General features: G+C 47.5%; 1 protein-coding gene across 9 annotated transcripts in view; it reads right to left on the bottom strand.

Annotated features, from left to right (window-relative positions):
• HYDIN (HYDIN axonemal central pair apparatus protein) overlaps positions 1-23,364 on the bottom strand; it is a 451,680-nt gene that overhangs the window by 26,599 nt on the left and 401,717 nt on the right. For 7 of the 9 annotated variants that reach the window (XM_048816820.2, XM_075118258.1, XM_075118260.1 and 4 more), the window contains 7 exons: positions 19,668-19,902; positions 15,268-15,480; positions 14,492-14,630; positions 8,957-9,122; positions 6,965-7,112; positions 2,657-2,864; positions 741-962 (listed from right to left, as the gene is read on the bottom strand). In XM_048816820.2, coding sequence (XP_048672777.2) covers positions 741-962; positions 2,657-2,864; positions 6,965-7,112; positions 8,957-9,122; positions 14,492-14,630; positions 15,268-15,480; positions 19,668-19,902 — 1,331 coding nt within the window. Of the gene's footprint in view, positions 1-740; positions 963-2,656; positions 2,865-6,964; positions 7,113-8,956; positions 9,123-14,491; positions 14,631-15,267; positions 15,481-19,667; positions 19,903-23,364 lie in introns of those variants that run through there. The other 2 variants (XM_075118264.1, XM_075118265.1) reach the window with 2 other exon arrangements.

Raw genomic sequence — 23,364 nt, 5'->3', positions numbered from 1 at the left:
ATGCCATCATGTGCCAGCAATGCCCCTCTGCCATGTACATTGGTCAAACTGGACAGTCTCTACGCAAAAGAATAAATGGACACAAATCAGATGTCAAGAATTATAACATTCATAAACCAGTCGGAGAACACTTCAATCTCTCTGGTCACGCGATTACAGACATGAAAGTTGCGATATTACAACAGAAAAACTTCAAATCCAGACTCCAGTGAGAGACTGCTGAATTGGAATTCATTTGCAAATTGGATACAATTAACTTAGGCTTGAATAGAGACTGGGAGTGGCTAAGTCATTATGCAAGGTAACCTATTTCCCCTTGTTTTTTCCTACCCCCCACCCCCTCCTCAGACGTTCTTGTTAAACCCTGAATTTGTGCTGGAAATGGCCCACCTTGATTATCATACACATTGTAAGGAGAGTGATCACTTTACATAAGCTATTACCAGCAGGAGAGTGGGGTGGGGGGAGAGAAAACCTTTTGTAGTGATAATCACCCATTTTTTCATGGTTTGTGTGTATAAAAACGTCTTCTGTACTTTCCACGGTATGCATCCGATGACGTGAGCTGTAGCTCACGAAAGCTCATGCTCAAATAAATTGGTTAGTCTCTAAGGCGCCACAAGGACTCCTTTTCTTTTTGCAAATACAGACTAAGACGGCTGTTACTCTGACACCTGCCAAAAGGGTTTGCCTGGCTTTTGTGCCCTGCAGGGAGGAGAGCATGACACCCCCGCCCTGACCTTTAGCTTAAGCTCCATGTCCTTTAAGATGCATGTCTTCAGTGGCTGGAAGGTCAGCTGGGCATGTACGCGCTCTCCTGCCTCCACAGTGCCGTTCTCGGGGGCGATGGAGAGGTAGTGCTGCAGTGCTTTGGGGCCGGAAAACTCCCACGAGAAGCTGAAATTGAACTTGCCAGTGTTCAGGACACAGAAGTTGCGGTGAGCAGATTCGTTTATTTCCACCTGTGTGCAGGAGGAGAGCACACATGGGGTTAATACCCGAAGGGCTGGCAAACACAACATGAATGGACAGAAAACCAAGTCACCTCCTGCCATAGGCAGCCCTGAGCCAGAGAGAGGGCTTGGGCTCTTACTGCCTATGCAATGCACCACCAAACAGCACACACACCAGCAGGGATTGGATCTAGGCGCAGGGCCAGAATCATAGAGTCATAGAATATTAGGGTTGGAAGAGACCTCAGGAGGTCACCTAGTCCAACACCCTGCTCAAAGCAGGACCAACCCCGACTAAATCATCCCAGCCAGGGCTTTGTCAAGCTGGGCCTTAAAAACCTCTAAGGATGGAGATTCCACCACCTCCCTAGGTAACCCATTCCAGCACTTCACCACCCTCCTACTGAAACAGTGTTTCCTAATATCCAGTGGGTGCCTGTACATGTCTGTGAACACAGTTCTCCACAAAATGACAGCTTGGATGGACCTCAGCTACTCAGGACAAGCTTGTCCAGTGAACTCCGCAGCTTTGGGGCCTGGTAATGCACTGGCCTACTATGCCGAAGATCCATCAGGCAGCTAGTCCCATAGTCTCTAACAACTTGCTGCTGTCTTATAGCACACGTTCTTGGTTTAAAATGAAATCTGATCCTCACAAAATCATTGTACCAACAGCACCAATGAAAATACATGCAGGGCATGTCTCACCCACACAACTCTGTGCACCTCCATCCTGACCTGCAATATTCCTCTACATTCATCACTTCATTCATCATGGGATCCAGCAAGGATCTAGCACCATTTACATTATCTGGGCTGTTCTGCAGCTGTGGTGGGCCACGTACAGCTGAGTGCTAGGCACAGAAGGGCTTGTGAAATGCCTTTGCTTAGGGTCTGATCTGAAAGGATTCCTTGGGGTAATGGCTACTCATGTGAGAAAGGGTTGCCAGGATCAGGCCCTGAGTTCGTTTCTATTTCATTGAAGACTGTGGGAGATTTTCAGATCTGCCCAATACACTGGGACATGTGCTCCTAAATCCCTTAGACACTTCTGAAGCATCCCCCTTGGACCCCAATGCAGCAGTAGTCACCACAGAGGCCCTAACCTTCCCCACGCTGCAGATTGGGCCGTCCCTTTTATAGAGGCCTTTCTTGCTGCAGAAGGATCACTTTTCATGCCATAGATGCTTGGTAGGGAACATTGGAGTTGCCAGCTTCACAGCGAAGCAGTTCACAAGAGTGGGAGCAAGGCACAGTGCCACAAGCGTGCAGAGAACACATGGACAGTGGGCCTTTGCCTCTAGGAGCTTACGGTCAAAATGGCAGATTGAGGTCTGACTAGATGACAATAATGGTCTCATCTGGCTTTAAATCGATAAGTCTAAGGCCAGGCAAAGCAAGCTGGCTGGAAGTGACCATTGGGTGTGGGGTTAGCAGGGAAGGTCTGCACACCAAGAGCAAATGCACTGAAAGCTGTCTCATCAAGGCATGGCAAGGACACTTCCACCAGCCCCAGCCGCACGTAACTACATCTGCTCTGCAATGGACAGGGTGGGCGTTCTGCCTGGCGGGCCTGTTTTTACTGCCCCACAGCCGCGTTCTCCTGAGACGATTTCACAAAGAGCCATATCCGTGTGCGGGCTGCAGATGACTGTGCACTTTTCACCTTCTCCCCCCGCCCCCTCCCGTCTCCACCCTCTCACCTCCTTGAAGCTGATGATACTGCTCTCCTGCAGACTCAGCTCGGTGAACAAGCCATCGTTTTCTTCGCACCTGACGCACACATTCATGCTGTAGCCAATGGCTTTGATGTTTAAGAAGAGGGGCTGGGTCTTTCTCTTGACATCGCAGATGAGGTTAAAGTTCACCTCCCCCTCCAACGTTGGTGTGAAGAGGATGGTAACAGGAAGCCTGGGGAGATGAACACAGCGGCTTTATTTGCTGGCTCTTGGAACTCTATTGCACTAGAGGTTGTGAGCAAGCGAGGAAGGATGGCCCCGTGGTTGGGGCAGTAGCATGGGACTCAGGAAAACTGAGTTTAATTTCATGCTCTGCCCCAGGGGTGATCTGAGGCAAATCATTTAGTCTTTCTCTGCTTCAGCTCCCCATCTGTAAAACAGGGATAAGAGCTCTGCCTTGCCTCAGCAGGGCGTGTGAAGGATAAACACGTGAAGGGTTTTGAGGTACTCAGGTATGATGATAATGGGGCCACATAGATACCTAAGGTAGATGTGAGAGAATATGCCCCTGTATTCACAGCCTACACACTAGTGTAATAATCTTTGTACAACGTATGCCTTGTGAGCAGGGGTGGCAGGTTTGCAGAAATTTTGGTGGTGCCCAGAAATTTTGGTGGGTCCAGGTCTCAGCTAGAAATATTTTTCAAGAGGGGGACTGACACTATAAACAGGAGAGACAAACACTGCAAGCCACCCATCGCTCTCTCCCTGTCTATTGCATTTACTGCACCTGAAGAGACAAAGGAAGCAGGCGTTGGACTCTGGGGGAGGAGTCCTAACTGAGAGTTTGGTCAGTCATCTGCTGGAGCATGTGGTGAGAAACTGCTTGAATCCAATACAGTTGGTTAGGTTAGGCATTAACAAGTGTTTTATCTTTATTTTTTGTAACCATTTCTGACTTTTATGCAACATTGCTTGGACTCACTTAAAATTTCTCGCTTTCTAGTTAATAAACTTGTTTTATTATTTTATCTAATCCAGTGTATTAAATTGAAGTGCCTAGGAAACTCCATTAGGGATAACAACTTGTGTGCATATTATTCCCTTAAAGGAATAACAGACTCAGTATATTTGCACTGTCCAGGGGGAGGGCTGGGCAGTACAGGACAAACATTCCTGGGGGAAATCTAGGACTGGGAGTGTGCTGGGGTCACCCTGTGGTAATTTTTAAGGCTGGTAAGGGCCAACGTGTGGCTGGCTGGCTGCAGCACACATCCAGACATAGCTGGGAGTGACTGGCATGCTGGGGGCGGTTTGTGAGCAGCAAGGCATTGTAAGGGGCAACCCAGGTTAGAGGGGAGGGGTGACAGCTACTCATTGGTCTGGATTCTACCCTGCTATGTCACAATGGATAGCTCCTGGGGGTTGATGAGGACTCTCAACTCCCACTGACTTTGATGGGAGTTCAGACCCTCACAGGAGGTAGTCAGTGCCTAAGGGCCAGGATCAAATGAGATCAAAGGTCAGGACACCCATATGCCTTCCTTACAGCTCAGCAGAAGGCTCTGAGGAAAGTACAGATCAATAAACTGTTCTTAAAAACAAGAACAACTTTATTTAAACCAGCGGGAGTTCATGGGTAGAATATTTCCCCGTGGTACTGTCATGGCAATGGAGATCCAGGGAAGCGATGGAAAGAAAAGGGGCACAGAGGCTGAGCATTCGTTCCATTTTCAATGTGTCACATGCTCAAAAAGGCAAAAGACAACACACCTGAAAGGGAGATTAAAAATCAGACAGCTCCAAGAGCGAGCGCCCCGCAGTGGCGTCAGAGAAACGTGCAGCTCTTGAAGCGTGATGCTGCTCTGGAAAGTGACTCTGCAGAAATGTCACCAGGCCCAGTGGCTCCATTTTTATCGTCCCTCACTAATTTCCAGATCAACTGCTTGGATTAAAAGCTAGAAGATGTGTTTTCTGACTGGCAACCTGGCAAACTCAGCCTTGCCTCAAGCTGGGATCTGTCCTTTTCATGCGTCATCATCAGAAATAAAGCTTCTGTAGGCCAAATTATGGCCTCGGTGACACCTATACTTTCCCACTGAATTCAAATTATGTCCTCAGTGCTACCTGGGAGCCCTGCTGCTTTCAATGGGTGTGCACAGGTGTAAATGACTGAATGGCCTTGTAGCTGGAAGGGAGACAAGTAAGAGAATCCAGCATGCTCTTTCTTAGGGTATGTCTACACTTGTGACCCTAGGCATCCCTGTGTTCACACCCCACACACTACTGCAATGATATTTGTACAAAGTACGCCTTGTGAGGTATCACGGTGGTCAGTAAAATCATTGTAAAATGCATGTGACAACGCAGTATGTGGAATTGTGAATACTCACTGAAATTAAGCTTTAAAGTCTGTAACTAAAAGGTGTTTTAACCAGGCACATCAGGGAGAGTTGCTAAACAGATTTTCTCAAGACAAAGGAAAGAGGCCAACATCTCAAAGCAGGTGTGACCAAAGTAAATGGGCTATTCATTTGCATTGGAGGTTGCAATGCGGGAAGAGAACATTAAGGTCATGTCTACACTGTACCGATACGGCTGTGCCGCTGTAAGATTGCTCATGTAACTGCGTTATGCCGACGGGAGAGAGCTGTCCTGTCAACATAATAAAATCAGTATAACGAGCAGTGGTAGGTGTGTTGGTGGGATAGAGTCTTCTGCCGACACAGCGCTGTGCACACAAGCGCTTATACCAGCAAAACTTATGTCGCACAGGGGTGTGTTTTTTCACACTCCTAAGCGACAAAAGTTTTGCTGACATAAGTGCTTGTGTAGACATGGCCTTACACTGTAAAACTTCAGCAGGAAGTGTCACTGTGGAACACACCACGGGACACATTAATCAAGATAGAGTCAACCCCCAGAGGAGATGGGAGACTGAACCCCAGGGGATCAGTTTGATCCTTGAAACAAAGGCAGATTGGGACATAAGGACACACAGAAAGATTTTGGATCATCCTTCACCTGAGGAGACAAGGAGAACCAGCACCTTGGACTCTGCAGGGAACATAGCTGAAAGCAAGCCAGCCATTGCTGGGAAAAGAAGATGGGTGAGGAAAGTACCTTGTAGAAAGACTGTAGCTTGTTCAGTTAGGAGTTAGCCATTAGAAGGGGCATTTGTACTTCGGTCTGTTTGTAACTCTTTCTACCTTTATTCCTTCTACTTGGTATCACTTAACCTATAGCCTTTTGTTAATAAACTTCTTTTATTTTTCATTAAACCAACTCCGTGCTGGGTTTGAAGAGAAAGGTGCATTTACCCCTGTTAATAAGCTGTAATGTGATGACTCTTTAATAGAACCGTGAACTTAATATCTTCTGTGCATGTACAGCAGTAGGGGCTGTGCATCGCAGAGAATCGTCTCTGATGGGCTTGAGGGCTGGTGTTCACTGACTGTTACTTGGTGGGCGAGGTCTGGGCTGGGAGAGCTTTGAGGAGTTTGCTGGTGAGGGGGACAGGCTGGTGTGGCAGCAAAGCTCACTCTTGCGGAGGCAGAGGGATAACAGCTCTGACTCAGCTAGCCCACTAAAAATAGCAGTGTCTGTGCCGCATGGGCAGTGGGGGAGGTCTAGGCTGGATATTAGGGAACACTATTTCACGAGGAGGGTGGGGAAGCACTGGAATGAGTTCCCTAGGGAGGTGGTGGAATCTCCTTCCTTTGAGGTTTTTAAGTCCTGGCTTGACAAAGCCCTGGCTGGGATGATTTAGTTGGGGATTGGTCCTGCTTTGAGCAGGGGATTGGACTAGATGACCTCCTGAGGTCCCTTCCAAACCTGATATTCTATGATTCTATGGGCAGCATGACGGGCTAGTTGCCACATATGTACCTAAGCTTGCAGGTGCTCGGGTGGCTATCCCGTCTAACCACCCAGGCAGCCACAGCTACACTGCTATTTTTAGTGCACTAGCTTAATCAGAGCTAGGTGGGTATGTCTAATGGAGCTGGAAATTACACCTCTAGCTCCAGTGTAAATAACCCCAGAGCTGTGTTGGCTTTAGGTCTAACGGGAGTGAAAAACAGCAGCAATCTCTAAAGGCATCACTAACGGCAGCAGATCTGACCCTGAATACAAACGGGGAGACCGACTGTGTAAGAACAGGAACCAGCATGTCCCCACCAAGAGCTGCCTGCTGGCTGGGTAAGAGCTGATGCCATGAGGTGAAACCACTGTACAGCCTGGAAGGACTCTAATAATGCAGATAACACAGCACTGTGCTTGGGAGCCACAATCTAGCCCTGTGAGCCCTAGACATTCTCTCTCCCCCTTTACCTGGAAAGAGGTGGAATGCAGCCCTCCATGGGCTGCACTGTTAGGTAGTTAATGTATCCCTCGGAATAGCGCGAGCAGTCTCTGAAAGCAAAGCTGAAGGTCTCATTCTCGTTGTTAATCATGTGAACAGTCTTGTGGGCCTCATGTCCTTTGGGGGAAACACAGGAAAGAGACAGCAAACCTTTAGTTCTCCTGTCAGGTTAGCATGGAATCAGCCACCACTCGTTTATCTCATAGAAAAGTGCATGGCTTGTCCAAGTCTATTTTTACTATGCCAGACGTGCTGCAGGTGGAAAGGGCAGGGCAAAAAAGCTCCCCCTACCGGAGAAGCATTGTTAATGCAGAATGTAAAATAAATTAAACTCCTATACAGGTGGAGGGAATCACTAGGGATGCTAGTGAACAATATGGCCATCTATCATTGAGCTGAGCATGAGAAATACAGCATCCGAGCTAACCCAGAATTCTGTATCCTCATCGTTATTATTATTGATATTTTGTATTGTGGTAGCACCTAGGAGCTCCAGTCATGAACCAGGACCCCGTTGTGCTAGGCACTGTACAAATGCATAGCCAAGGACTAAGGGTATGTCCCCACACCAGGCATGGACCAATGACACTTTGACATGGGACCAACCCCTTGACACACACATACTGTACTGGTGGATGAATGGATGGGCTGGGCTTCAGCTGACAACAGAAGCTCCATAGAACAAATCTGAGATCTCTTTTTTAACTCATTTTTTACTCCACTCTCTCTCTTCCCAGTTGCTATATCTCACTCACCACTAATAAGCATCTTTGCTTGAGAAATTTGAAATCTGACACCGTTTCTACCCTTAAACCCCTACCAACCAAACAAAAATAAATTAAATTAATAAAATCTTTAAAAAACAAACAAACCAACCAACACCGCCCCATGCAGAATTCTGAGCCTGAAAAGGGAGAAATGCCAGATGCTGCATGAAATCAACTAGGATCTTTGCTATTAAGAACATAAGAGCGGCCACACTGTGTCACACCAATGGTTCATTTAGCGCAGGATTCTGTCTTGTGACAGCGGTCAGTACCAGATGCTTCAGAAGGAATGAAAAGAACAGGGCAATTATTGAGTGATCCATGCCCTCTCATCCAGTCCCAGCTTCTCGTAGTCAGAGGTTTAGGGACACCCTGAGTGTGGAGTGGCATCCCTGGCACTGATGGACCTGTCCTCCATGAACTTATTTAATTCTCTGCTGCACCCAGTTACACTTGTGGCCTTCACAACGTCCCCTGGCAATGAGTTCCACAAGTTGACTGTGCATTGTGTGAAGTACTTCCTTTTGTTTGTTTTAAACTTGCTGCCTGTTAATTTCATTGGGTGACCGTGGGTGCTTGTATTATGTGAAGGGGTAAATAACGTTCCCTTGTTCACTTTCTCCACACCAGTCATGATTTTATAGACTTCTATCAGATCCCTCCATCTTAGCTGTCTGTTTTCTCAGCTGAAAAGTCCCAGTCTTTTAAATTTCTCCTCATATGGAAGCTGTTCCATACCCCAATCATTTTTGTTGCCTTTTTCTGGACCTTTTCCAATTCTAATATATCTTTTTTGAAACTGGACAACCAGAACTACACACAGTATTCAAGTTGTGGGAGTATCATGGATTTATACAGCGGCATTATGACATTTTCTGTCTTATTATCTATCCCTTCCCTAAGGGTTCCTAACATTAGCTTTTTTGACTGCTGCTGAATATTGTTATTGATTTTACATGGAAGGTGCTCAGATACTAAAGTGGGCAGCAATATAAACCCTAAGATAGATGGACAGAAATTGTTTTTCTCCTTTGAAGTGCTCTTTTCCACTTTCAGCCTCTGTTTTTTTAATGATAAATAATAGAATTAGGATCAACAGTAACTACAGAACATTACATTTTTGAATGGAGAGAAAAGTGGAAGGTAGCAGCAACCACAGGCTCCCATAGTGCGGGACACAGAATCTGTCCTTACCAACTAACAGAGAGAAATAGTTCAGGTGGGATCTGTCCAGAGATACTGAGGGGTCGGTGGTGTTGCCCACCAACAGGAATGGGACTGAGATGTTCTGTTCAGCGATTGTAAAGGTCCAAAACGATTCTGTGATACCCAGGTGCCGCGGGATGAATTCAAATGTGACCTGAGGAAGAAGAGGCAAATTAAATCAAGTGACTATCCATGGAGTGATGGTGAAATGGGTGATATGCCAGACTTGGATGGGGCTTCAGAAATGGGACAGGTGTAATACTATATGTGGCTCTCTGTCTCCACCTCGTAGCTAGATCACAGAGAATAACTAAGTTGAAGAGCCTCTGCAGCCTATGCTGAAGAACCCTGGTTCCGCAGCTCAAAGGCTGTAGCAGACGAATACACAGTCAGACTGCGTAGGCCGGGTTACACATACATTGGGGTTGATCAGAAAGGTCACGTTCTTATGGCGTGACAGCTCCATTTTCTTGCTCTACAGGCACAGTACAAAGGGTTTCTCATCCCTTCAGGATCTTGTGCAAACCATTGTCTCAGTGAGGAATGAATACCTACTAGCTTTCCTGTGAACTGCAAGCTGCATGTGAGCTCAGGCATTGCACAAAATAGCCAGCAGCAAACCTAATCAAGGCAGACAGTAAATGGAGCTGCAGGATTGGGTCATATTGATTTTGCTTTGACTTTCTCAGATGCTCAGGCTTAGGTGTGCCAAAAAAAAAAAAAAAAAAAAAGCGCAGAGTACCATAACTCCAAGGTCAAGAGAACACAACACCTGCTCTGGAATGAAGGAGCAGGTGGCCAGCCAATGCCTACAGTGACTGAGACACACTTAGGGCTTCTCTACATAGGCAGATTCAGGAAACTTAGTCCAAATTAATTTTTAAAGTGGATTAGTTAAACTACATTAAACCTGTGTGGATATTCTTATTCAGAATTAAAGTGGCCTTAATTCAATTTATCTTAATTCACTAAAGTGATATAATCTTAATCCAATTAAGGGTATGTCTACACTACGGAATAAGGTCGAATTTATAGAAGTCGGTTTTTTAGAAATCGGTTTTATAAATTCGAGTGTGTGTGTCCCCACAGAAAATGCTCTAAGTGCATTAAGTGCATTAACTCGGCGGAGCGCTTCCACAGTACCGAGGCAAGCGTCGGCTTCCGGAGCGTTGCACTGTGGGTAGCTATCCCACAGTTCCCGCAGTCTCCGCTGCCCATTGGAATTCTGGGTTGAGATCCCAATGCCTGATGGGGCTAAAACATTGTCGCGGGTGGTTCTGGGTACATATCGTCAGCCCCCCGTTCCCTCTCTCCCCCCGTGAAAGCAAGGGCAGACAATCATTTCGCGCCTTTTTTCCTGAGTTACCTGTGCAGACGCCATACCATGGCAAGCATGGAGCCCGCTCAGGTAACCGTCACCCTATGTCTCCTGGGTGCTGGCAGACGCGGTACGGCTTTGCTGCACAGTAGCAGCAACCCCTTGCCTTCTGGCAGCAGACGGTGCAATACGACTGGTAGTCGTCCTCATCGTGTCCGAGGTGCTCCTGGCCGCGTCGGCTGGGAGCGCCTGGGCAGACATGGGCGCAGGGACTAAATTTGGAGTGACTTGACCAGGTCATTCTCTTTAGTCCTGCAGTCAGTCCTATTGAACCGTCTTATGGTGAGCGGGCAGGCGATACGGACTGCTAGCAGTCGTACTGTACCATCTTCTGCCAGGCAGGCAAGAGATGAGGATGGCTAGCAGTCGTATTGCACCATCTTCTGCCAGGCAGGCAAGAGATGGGGATGGCTAGCAGTTGTACTGTACCATCTTCTGCCGAGCAGCCATGAGATGTGGATGGCATGCAGTCCTTCTGCACCGTCTGCTGCCAGCCAAAGATGTAAAAGATAGATGGAGTGGGTCAAAACAAGAAATAGACCAGATTTGTTTTGTACTCATTTGCCTCCTCCCCTGTCTAGGGGACTCATTCCTCTAGGTCACACTGCAGTCACTCACAGAGAAGGTGCAGCGAGGTAAATCTAGCCATGTATCAATCAGAGGCCAGGCTAACCTCCTTGTTCCAATAACAACGATAACTTAGGTGCACCATTTCTTATTGGAACCCTCCGTGCAGTCCTGCCTGAAATACTCCTTGATGTACAGGCACCCCCTTTGTTGATTTTAGCTCCCTGAAGCCAACCCTGTAAGCTGTGTCGTCAGTCGCCCCTCCCTCCGTCAGAGCAACGGCAGACAATCGTTCCGCGCCTTTTTTCTGTGCGGACGCCATACCAAGGCAAGCATGGAGCCCGCTCAGCTCACTTTGGCAATTAGGAGCACATTAACCACCACACGCATTATTCAGCAGTATATGCAGCACCAGAACATGGCAACGCGATACCGGGCGAGGAGGCGACGTCAGCGCGGTCCCGTGAGTGATCAGGACATGGACACAGATTTCTCTGAAAGCATGGGCCCTGACAATGCATGCATCATGGTGCTAATGGGGCAGGTTCATGCTGTGGAACGCCGATTCTGGGCTCGGGAAACAAGCACAGACTGGTGGGACCGCATAGTGTTGCAGGTCTGGGACGATTCCCAGTGGCTACGAAACTTTCGCATGCGTAAGGGCACTTTCATGGAACTTTGTGACTTGCTTTCCCCTGCCCTGAAGCGCATGAATACCAAGATGAGAGCAGCCCTCACAGTTGAGAAGCGAGTGGCGATAGGCCTGTGGAAGCTTGCAACGCCAGACAGCTACCGGTCAGTTGGGAATCAATTTGGAGTGGGCAAATCTACTGTGGGGGCTGCTGTGATGCAAGTAGCCCACGCAATCAAAGATCTGCTGATATCAAGGGTAGTGACCCTGGGAAATGTGCAGGTCATAGTGGATGGCTTTGCTGCAATGGGATTCCCTAACTGTGGTGGGGCTATAGATGGAACCCATATCCCTATCTTGGCACCGGAGCACCAAGCCGCCGAGTACATAAACCGCAAGGGGTACTTTTCGATAGTGCTGCAAGCTCTGGTGGATCACAAGGGACGTTTCACCAACATCAACGTGGGATGGCCGGGAAAGGTGCATGATGCTCGCATCTTCAGGAACTCTGGTCTGTTTCAAAAGCTGCAGGAAGGGACTTTATTCCCAGACCAGAAAATAACTGTTGGGGATGTTGAAATGCCTATATGTATCCTTGGGGACCCAGCCTACCCCTTAATGCCATGGCTCATGAAGCCATACACAGGCAGCCTGGACAGTGGTCAGGAGCTGTTCAACTACAGGCTGAGCAAGTGCAGAATGGTGGTAGAATGTGCATTTGGACGTTTAAAGGCGCGCTGGCGCAGTTTACTGACTCGGTTAGACCTCAGCGAAACCAATATTCCCACTGTTATTACTGCTTGCTGTGTGCTCCACAATATCTGTGAGAGTAAGGGGGAGACGTTTATGGCGGGGTGGGAAGTTGAGGCAAATCGCCTGGCTGCTGGTTACGCGCAGCCAGACACCAGGGCGGTTAGAAGAGCACAGGAGGGCGCGGTACGCATCAGAGAAGCTTTGAAAAACAGTTTCATGACTGGCCAGGCTACGGTGTGAAAGTTCTGTTTGTTTCTCCTTGATGAACCCCCCCACCCGTTGGTTCACTCTACTTCCCTGTAAGCTAACCACCCTCCCCTCCTCCCTTTAATCATTGCTTGCAGAGCCAATAAAGTCATTGCTGCTTCACAGTCATGCATTCGTTATTCATTCATCACACAAATAGGGGGATGACTACCAAGGTATCCCAGGAGGGGTGGTGGAGGAGGGAAGGAAAATGCCACACAGCACTTTAAGCACAGCACTTTAAAAGTTTACAACTTTAAAATTTATTGAATGACAGCCTTCTTTTTTTTGGGCAATCCTCTGTGGTGGAGTGGCTGGTTGGCCGGAGGCCCCCCCACCGCGTTCTTGGGCGTCTGGGTGTGGAGGCTATGGAACTTGGGGAGGAGGGCGGTTGGTTACAGAGGGGCTGCAGTGGCAGTCTGTGCTCCAGCTGCCTTTGCTGCAGCTCAACCATACACTGGAGCATACTGGTTTGGTCCTGCAGCAGCCTCCGCCGAGTTAATGCACTTAATGCACTTAGAGCATTTTCTGTGGGGACACACACACTCGAATATATAAAACCGATTTCTAAAAAACCGACTTCTATAAATTCGACCTTATTCCGTAGTGTAGACATACCCTGAGTGTCCCTATGTAGACAAAACTCTTCCCTTCCATTCAAAAATTTCCCGGTGCAGGTTTGTGCCACGTGCAAAAGGAGATGCCCTAAGATGGTTTTAGCAGAGAACACTAAGACAATGGGCCAGATTCTGTGCTGATTTCCAGCCTGTGCAGGTTGACCCAATGAATGACACGGAGCAGGAAGAGTCGTCATTTCTGGAACAGAAAGTTCTTTAGGGACTCCCTGTATTCTACCCAGGCACTCCTCTGTCCTCCCACTCCTCACACTTGGACATGGCTATTGCTCATGAGGAGAGATACCCACACTCCCTACTGTAGCTGCAGCATCCTGTCTCCAATAGTCTGCTGTCATGCAGACTGGAGCCCTCTAGTTAGTCACAAAATAGGTGAGAGCAAACTTTCCCTCCAGAATTTTCTCACTTCTGACCATGGCAGCTACCTGAAAGGGTCAGAGGGCAGCTTCCATGCCTGCTTAACACATAACCCCCTGGGCGGGACTGGGATGGCACTGTGCCAGTTTGCGACAGCAGACATGTGAACTGGCTAATCACAAGGATCTGAAGTGAGACAATATGCTTCACATTGGTCACTAGACAGCTTGCTGTCACACAGACAACAGGCAGCCCCTAACGGCCTTCGAGAGATTCAAACCAGGGGGCTATAGTGGAAAGACTCTGTATCCCAACACTGCTCAGCTGGGTCATCCAATCCCCAGGCTCCAGGCTTTGTCTCTGGGTCCCTATTCATTTCTGCTCTTGGAGAAACCTCCTTCCTTACCCTCACCCACCTGCCCATTTCATTTTCTTACTCACCTATGTCAGAGGGAGCTTGTGAGAACTAGTTATTACTGACAGGCCCCCTGCCTGCCCGCATAGCCTGGGGGTGAGGTTCAAAAGGCTACCTGCACTGAGGTGTTGCAGGGGAACAAGCTGCCTGTAGTCCCTGCTTAGCCAAGGGAGCTGGAGCAGGCTGGCACAGCCTACAAAGTGGTCTAGGCTGGCCAGTGAGTGGGCAGGACCATGGCAACCAGGAGACATGCTGATTCCATTAATCTCTGGGGCACTCTCCATCCGTGGGGCACCAGTGGCAACCCAGACTGCATTTAAAGCTGCCCTTCCTCTGCCAGTCCCTCCCCATGCCCTCTCCTTGGGTGGCGGTGATGCAAGTTGGCACCACCTGCGCCTGCAGGGTTGAAATAAGCTCAGCTCTTTAAAGTGCTTGAAAACAAAGTGCTGTGTAAGAGCTATGCATTACAGTTAGAGCGGTATTGTATACAGTGAGACCTGCACACCACTAGGCGAGACACCTGCATCAGCCTCCCTCCTACCTCGGCCTTTTTCTCAGGCCGGATCTGGCCCATTTCTGTCAGACAGCTGAAGACTGACTGTTCTCGCAAGTCTTCTGACTGTTCACAAGCCCACTGGAAGGAGTAGGTGGAACTGGTGGGGTTCACAAGCATGAAGGTCCTGGCCACAACAAACAGAAATTGCCATTAGGAAAGGAACAGTGAACAGTTCTGGGAGCTAGTGGGTTGGCTGCTCAGCAGACACCAGGCGCTGCCAGCTCCTCCAAGGGAGGATTCCTTGGCACACCCCATCTACCTCTACTGCTATGGGCATCACAGCTCCATCCCATTACCGGTTTTGGAGCCCCACAGCCCTCTGGGCCGACTGGCTACCTTTACCATCTGTAAACAGATACTGAGGTCACTCCAATGCAAACCCTAGCTCCAGAGTGATGAGGGTAAAATCCAACATAACAAGGTTCTTTCCTAAGTGCAGCTCTCTAGAGGGGTTATTTCCTTCTCTGCCCCAATCTGACTCAAGTATTCAGAGTCTCCTGCGGAGAGAAAGGAGAGTTATACTCAACGATACCTATGGGCTGGGGACCAGCTATGTTTGTTGCAGGACTGGATGGTGGAAGCAAAGATGGCTAGTCTATGTTGCTCCTGTCTTCCCAGAGCCCCAAGTGATCTACTGAGAGCTGGACCATAGGAACGGTGCAGCTGTGCCACAAGGAGTTTAGAAGATTGAGCTGGTGGGTCTCTGGCTGAGTTGTTGTGAATAGCCAGTAGTCAGCAAGTCAAGCCTTCTCCATGCCCACCTGCTGTTCCGAGCATGCACTCCGACGGATGCAAACTCTATCACCCTGGTGTTGGGATCCAGGGCAGCCCCCCGGGGCCCTCGCAGCTCTGGGTTGCGCCTGTTTGCGGTGAGGTAGTCAGAGTCCTCCAGCTCGAAATGGCAGTATGGCAGGAGGCTTCTCCCCTTCACAGCCACTACGGGGCATTGGTGATTGGGCTTCAGGTTGGGGATACTGAGAAGAAATGGACCAGTTAGTGTTATCAAAGGCAGAGGGGCAGTTTTATGGCTTTGTTGTACACAGCTTTCACGTCCTCTCTCTCTGATGTACCAAGCAGTGAATTAAATGGAAGCTCACTTTGTGGTGATGAGGCAGCAAAAGAGACAAATGTATAGTAATTCCTCAGTGCGAGAAAAGTGACACCTTTACTGATAAACACACTGGAGGTCGTTGGTGACTCAATATGGATAAGCCCTTGCTAAGTTTCCATACTCATCCAAAAGCCAGTACTAGTGATCGAACCTCTTGGGGCTTAAGTGATTTTCCATACCCAAGGTAAATTAGTATTAGTCATTAGGACTCCACCAGAATGGTACAAGCCAGGCAAAGGGGCTGCAGGAGGACTGTGAATTACTTACCATCCATCTCTGAAAGGCGGAATCCTACTTGTACCCAACCCCCATTTTAAACATTTTTTTAAAGTGAGTTTTCCCAGTATGTTTCAGGTTCCCAGGAGGAAGGATTGCTAGGAAGAGATGGAATCCACCTAACGAAGAGAGGGAAGAGCATCTTCACAGGCAGGCTGGCTAACCTAGTGAGGAGGGCTCTAAACTAGGTTTGCCGGGGGATGGAGACCTAAGCTCAGAAGTAAGTGGGGGAGTGGGATACTGGGAGGAAACAGAAGGAGGAGCATGCAACAGGGGAGGCCTCCTGATTCATACTGAGAAAGTTGGGCAATTGGCTAGTTATCTTAGGTGCCTGTACATGAATGCAAGAAGCCTGGGAAACAAGCAGGGAGAACTGGAAGTCCTGGCACAGTTAAGGAACTATAATGTGACTGGAATAACAAACTTGGTGGGGTAACTCACAAGACTGGAGCACTGTCAGGGTGGGTATAAACTGTTCAGGAAGGACAGGCAGGGCAGAAAAGGTGGGGGAGTTGCACTGCATGTATGGGAGCAGTATGACTGCTCAGAGCTCCAGGATGAAACTGCAGAAAAGCCTGTTGAGAGTCTCTGGTTTAACTTTGGAGGTGAGAGCAACAAGGGTGATGTTGTGGTGAGCGTCTGCTCTTGACCACCAGACCAGGAAGATGAGGTAGACGAGGCTTTCTTTGGACAACTAACAGACATTTCCACATCACAGGCCCTGGTTCTCATGGGGGACTTCAAACACTCTGACATCTGCTGGGAGAGCAATACAGCAATGCACAGACAATCCAGGAAGTTTCTGGAGAGTGTTGGGGACAATTTCCTGGTGCAAGTGCTGGAGGAACCAACTGGGGGCCTGATCCTCTTGACCCACTGCTCACAAAACAGGGAAGTATTGGCAGGGAAAGTAGAAGTGGGTGGCAACCTGGGCAGTAGTGATCATGAGATGGTTGAGTTCAGGATCCTGACAAAAGGAAATAAGGAGAGCAGCAGAATATGGACCCTAGACTTCAGAAAAGCAGACTTTGACTCCCTCAGGGAACTGATGGGCAGGATCCCCTGGGAGGCTAATATGAGGGGGAAAGAAGTCCAGAAGAGTTGGCTGTATTTTAAAAAAGCCTTATTGAAGGCATAGGAACAAACCATCCTGATAAACAGAAAGAACAGAAAACATGGCAGGTGACCAGGTGACTATTTAGAAACGCTGGACATGAACAACTCCCTGGGGCCGGATCTAATGCATCCGAGAGTGCTGAGGGAGTTGGTTGATGTGATTGCAGAGCCATTGGCCATTATCTTTGAAAACTCATGGCGATCGGGGGAGGTCCTGGATGACTGGAAAAAGGCTAATGTAGTGCCCATCTTTAAAAAAGGGAAGGAGAATCCAGGGAACTACAGGCCAGTCAGCCTCACCTCAGTCCCTGGAAAAATCATGGAGCAGGTCCTCAAGGAATCCATTTGAAGCACTTGGAGGAGAGGAAGGTGACCAGGAACAGACAACATAGATTCACCAAGGGCAAGTCATGCCTGACCAACCTGACTGCTTTCTATAATTAGATAACTGGCTCTGTGGATATGGGGAAAGTGGTGGACATGATATACCTTGACTTTAGCAATGCTTTTGACACTGTCTCCCACAGTATTCTTGCCAGCAAGTTAAGGAAGTATGGGCTAGATGAATGGACTATAAGGTGGATAGAAAGCTGGCTAGATTGTCAGGTTCAACGGGTAGTGATCTACGGCTCCATGTCTAGTTGGCAGCCGGTATCAAGTGGAGTGCCCCTGGGGTCTGTTCTGGGGCCGGTTTTGTTCAACATCTTCATTAATGATCTGGATGATGGGATGTATTGCACCCTCAGCAAGTTTGTGGATGACACTAAGCTGGGGCGGGGTGGGAGGTCGATACCCTGGCGGGTAGGGATAGGGTCCAGAGTGACCTAGGCAAATTGGACGATTGGGCTAAAAGAAATCAGATGAGGTTCAACAAGGACTGCACTTAGGACGGAAGAATCCCATGCACTGCTACAGGCCGGGGACTGACTGGCTAAGTGGCAGTTCAACAGAAAAGGACCTGGGGATTACAGTGGATGAGAAGCTGGATATTAGATAGCAGTGTGCCCTTGTTGTCAAGAAGGCCAATGGCATATTGGGCTGCATTAGTAGAATCATTGCCAGCAGATCGAGGGAAGTGATTATACCCCTGTATTCGGCACTTGTAAGGCCATACCTGGAGTATTGTGTCCAGTTTTGGGCCCCCACTACAGAAAGGATGTAGACAAACTGGAGAAACTCCAGCGGAGGGCAACGGAAATGATTAGGGGCCTGGGGCACATGACCTATGAGGAGAGGCTGAGGGAACTCGGCTTATTTAGTCTGCAGAAGAGAAGGGGGGGATTTGATAGCAGCCTTCATCTATCTGAAGGGGGGTCGCAAAGAGGATGGAGCTCGGCTGTTCTCAGTGGTGGCAGATGACAGAACAAGGAGCAATGGTCTCAAGTGGGAGGTCTAGGTTGGATGTTAGGAAAAAATATTTCACTAGGAGGGTGGTGAAGCACTGGAATGGGTTACTGTCATAAATATAAAGGGAAGGGTAAACCCCTTTAAAATCCCTCCTGGCCAGAGGAAAAATCCTCTCACCTGTAAAGGGTTAAGAAGCTAAAGGTAACCTGCTGGCACCTGACCAAAATGACCAATGAGGAGACAAGACACTTTCAAAAGCTGGGAGGAGGGAGAGAAACAAAGTCTGGGTCTGTCTGTATGCTGCTTTTGCTAGGGATAGAATAGGAATGGAGTCTTAGAACTTTTAGTAAGTAATCTAGCTAGGTATGTGTTAGATTATGATTTCTTTAAATGGCTGAGAAAGGAACTCTGCTGAATAGAATGACTATTCCTGTCTGTGTGTCTTTTTTGTAACTTAAGGTTTTGCCTAGAGGGATTCTCTACATTTTGAATCTAATTACCCTGTAAGGTATCTACCATCCTGATTTTACAGAGGGGATTTCTTTACTTCTATTAAAAGTCTTCTTGTAAGAAAACTGAATGCTTTTTCATTGTTCTCAGATCCAAGGGTTTGGGTCTGTGGTCACCTATGCAAATTGGTGAGGATTTCTACCAAACCTTTCCCAGGAAGTGGGGTGCAAGGGTTGGGAGGATTTTGGGGGGAAAGATGTGTCCAAACTACGTTTCCCAGTAAACCCAGTTAGAGTTTGGTGGTGGCAGTGGAGATCCAGGGACAAAGGATAAAATTAATTTGTACCTTGGGGAAGTTTTAACCTAAGCTGGTGAAAGTAAGCTTAGGAGGTTTTCATGCAGGTCCCCACATCTGTACCCTAGAGTTCAGAGTGGGGGAGGAACCTTGACAGTTACCTAGGGAAGTAGTGGAATCTCCATCCTTAGAGGTTTTTAAGGTCTGACTGGGATGAGTTAGTTGGTGTTGGTCCTGCTTTGAGCAGGGGATTGGACTAGATGACATCCTGAGGTCTCTTCCAACCCTAATCTTCTATGATTCTTTTTCATCCCTGATCACCTTCCCTCCAGACTAAACAGCCTAAGGGATCCTAAGGGATGGCACAGGTTTGGTCCCAGGGCTAAAGGCTTCCAAGCTGGGACTGAACAAAGCTCTAGGTTTTTGATGCCCCACCTTTCCTCGACTGCATTCTTGGTCCATCCATTTCAGAGAGCACCAAATCCCATTTACACCAAAGTCCTTTGGACAATAATTCCGTGTTATTAGAACTTGTCAAGATGCGATCCATCTAGAGTGTTTCCTACCTGCAGAGTAGGTGGCCCTCAAACTCTCCCACTTCCAGTGGGGAGAATTTCAACAGGAACTGCTGCTTCTTCCCGGCTGGGATGATGCCGCTGCTGGGTTCCATGGAGAATGGAGGGAGAGCAGCAACAGCACACAGGAAGGATGAGACACTCTCCAGAACACTGCCTAGCTGGCTAGCAGGTTGGCTGCAGGGTAGTTTGGTGGAGGCAGCAGACGTGGCAGATGGGAACTCCCCTGTGTTAAGGAATGGGTGGTTAGGTCAGTTTCACTGGATTTGTCTTTGAGGACAAAACCTCTTGTTCTGAGCCCAAGACCCCCTGATTCAGTACTATGGACAGAAGCTGAGGGGATTTGGCTTAAAGACCACACAAAGGCTATCCCCCTTTGCAAACCCTTTCCAAGGATAATTCCAACCTGCGTTAATGAAAGGTGTAATGAGGCTTCATGTCATCACTTCTGCACTGCCTCTTACCAACTCCTCATCCAAGTGAGAGCCAAGGAGTAGTGGGAAAATGAGGGCAAAGGGCGGGCAGAAGGGGCAGCTGGGGAGAATACATATGCTGAAAAACACCTAGAAAAGTTCCATACAAAGGCATGAAATCGAAATACTGAAAGACACCCCATCATGCTGGTCTGAACAAATCATGCCCACAGGTACATCCATGCCTGGTTAGCAGGGTTGTACAGATGAATCGGAGGGCAGAATGTGGCTCATTGTGTGTATGTCCTTTCAGCTGAAAAGGTAGGCAGGCATTAAGTGATCAAGGAATAGCACTGGTGCATATTGCAGTATCTGGTCTTCTCTTCCTCTGTTTATCAAGCTTCCACAGCTAGCAATAGCCATCAAACCACAAAGCAGGGGCATAATGGAACAGCCCAATGGTCCAGAGCACCCTGAAGAAGTGGGACCGCTAAACACTGAGGATGGAGTGGAGGTTAAGGATAATCTAGGCACGGCCCAATATCTAAACAAATACTTTGCCTCAGTCTTTAATAAGGCTAATGAGGATCTTAGGGATAATGGTAGCATGACAAATGGGAATGAGGATATGGAGGTAGATATTACCATAACTGAGGTAGAAGCAAAACTCGAACAGCTTAATGGAACTAAATCGGGGGGGGCCCAGATAATCTTCATCCAAGAATATTAAAGGAATTGGCACATGAAATTGCAAGCCCATTAGCAAGAATTTTTAATGAATCTGTAAACTCAGGGGATGTACCGTATGACTGGAGAATTGCTAACACAGTTCCTATTTTTAAGAAAGGAAAAAAAAGTGATCCGGGTAACTACACGCCTGTTAGTTTGACATCTGTAGTATGCAAGGTCTTGGAAAAAATTTTGAAGGAGAAAGTAGTTAAGGACATTGAGGTTAATGGTAAATGGGACAAAATACAACATGGTTTTACAAAAGGTAGATTGTGCCAAACCAACCTGATCTTCTTTGAGAAAGTAACAGATTTTTTAGACAAAGGAAACGCAGTGGATCTAATTTACCTCGATTTCAGTAAGGCATTTGATACAGGGCCACATGGAGAATTATTAGTTAAATTGGAAAAGATGGGGATCAATATGAAAATTGAAAGGTGGATAAGGAACTGGTTAAAAGGGAGACTACAGCGGGTTGTACTGAGAGGTGAACTGTCAGACTGGAGGGAGGTTACCAGTGGAGTTCCTCAGGGATTGGTTTTGGGACCAATCTTATTTAATTTTTTTATTACTGACCTCGGCACAAAAAGTGGGAGTGTGCTAATAAAGTTTGCGGATGATACAAAGCTGGGATGTATTGCCAATTTAGAGAAGGACCGGGATATCATACAGGAGGATCTGGATGACCTTGTAAATTGGAGTAATAGTAATAAGCTGAAATTTAATAGTGAGAAGTGTAAGGTCATGCATTTAGGGATTAATAACAAGAATTTTAGTTATAAACTGGGGATGCATCAGTTGGAAGTAACAGAGGAGGAGAAGGACCTCGGAGTATTGGTTGACCACAGGATGACTGTGAGCCGCCAATGTGATATGGCCATGAAAAAAGCTAATGCGGTCTTGGGATGCATCAGGCGAGGTATTTCCAGTAGAGATAAGGAGGTGTTAGTACCGTTATTCAAGGCACTGGTGAAACCCCACCTGGAATACTGTGTGCAGTTCTAGTCTCCCATGTTTAAGAAGGATGAATTCAAACTGGAACAGGTACAGAGAAGGGCTACTAGGATGATCCAAGGAATGGAAAACCTGTCTTCTGAAAGGAGACTCAAAGAGCTTGGCTTGTTTAGCCTAACCAAAAGAAGGTTGAGCGGAGATATGATTGCTCTCTATAAATATATCAGAGGGATAAATACCGGAGAGGGAGAGGAATTATTTAAGCTCAGTACCAATGTGGACACAAGAACAAATGGATATAAACTGGCCATCGGGAAGTTTAGAATTGAAATTAGACGAAGGTTTCTAACCATCAGAGGAGTGAAGTTCTGGAATAGCCTTGGGAAGCAGTGGGGGCAAAAGACCTATCTGGCTTCAAGATTAAACTCGATAAGTTTATGGAGGAGATGGTATGATGGGATAACATGATTTTGGCAATTAACTGATTTTTGACTATTAGTGGTAGATATGCCCAATGGCCTGTGATGGGATGTTAGATGGGATGGGATCTGAGTTACTACAGAGAATTCTTTCCTGGGTATCTGGCTGGTGAATCTTGCCCACATGCTCAGGGTTCAGCGGATCACCATATTTGGGGTCGGGAAGGAATTTTCCTCCAGGGTAGATTGGAAGAGGCCCTGGGGGGTTTTCACCTTCCGCTGTAGCATGGGGCATGGGTCACTGGCTGGAGGATTCTCTGCACCTTGAAGTCTTTAAACCATGATTAAATCAGACACAGGAGAGAGGTTTATTGCAGGAGTGGGTGGGTGAGATTCTGTGGCCTGCATTGTGCAGGAGGTCAGACTAGATTATCATAATGGTCCTTTCTGACCTTAATATCTATGAGTCTATGACTCAGGGCGTGGCCATTGCCAGATGTTAAATTCCTCCAGTACACCAATTTATACATTACACTGCAGGAGAATTTCCTTCCTGACCCACTTGGTGATGAGTTTATGCCTTGAGCATGAGGATTGATAGTGCTTATTTCCATCCTAACTAATTTAACTGCTGATGTTAGTTTTACTCATAAAAAGTCCGGTCCTTGTCCTTCTCACCCTTTTGGTAGCTGGCTGCATAAGACGCTGCACAGCTGCTGAAGACATGTTAAAGAGGCACAGAAATAGTTAGCAAAGCACCCTCATGCCTCAAACAGAGCAGGCTAGGCCATGTTGGGAGAGAACACCACATAATTGAACAGACCCTGCTGCTGCATGTATGAGACCATCATAAAAACAAAAATGCAGCTTTAATTACAAATACTTTTCCTCCTGTTTGCAAAATATGTCTATATTATGGCCCCAGTTCAACAAGGCTACTAAGCGTGTGCATAACATTAAGCATGTCTGTGTTTGAAGTTATGTACATGCTTAGGGGCCTTGTTGAATCAGGGCCTAAGAGGGGGGAAAACAATAATTCATCAATGTGGGTGGGGAGGACAGAGGAGCAATAACAGAAAAGGTGGAAATGGCAGAAGTGCTAAATGACTTTTTTGTTTCAGTTTTCACCAAAAAGATTAGTATTGACTGGACGTCTAATATAGTGAACGCCAG

This window comes from Caretta caretta, chromosome 12 (assembly GCF_965140235.1).
Source record: "Caretta caretta isolate rCarCar2 chromosome 12, rCarCar1.hap1, whole genome shotgun sequence".
Classification (NCBI taxonomy): domain Eukaryota; kingdom Metazoa; phylum Chordata; order Testudines; family Cheloniidae; genus Caretta; species Caretta caretta.
Note: the sequence above shows the minus strand (reverse complement) of the source record. Positions and strands in the feature narration are given on the sequence as shown.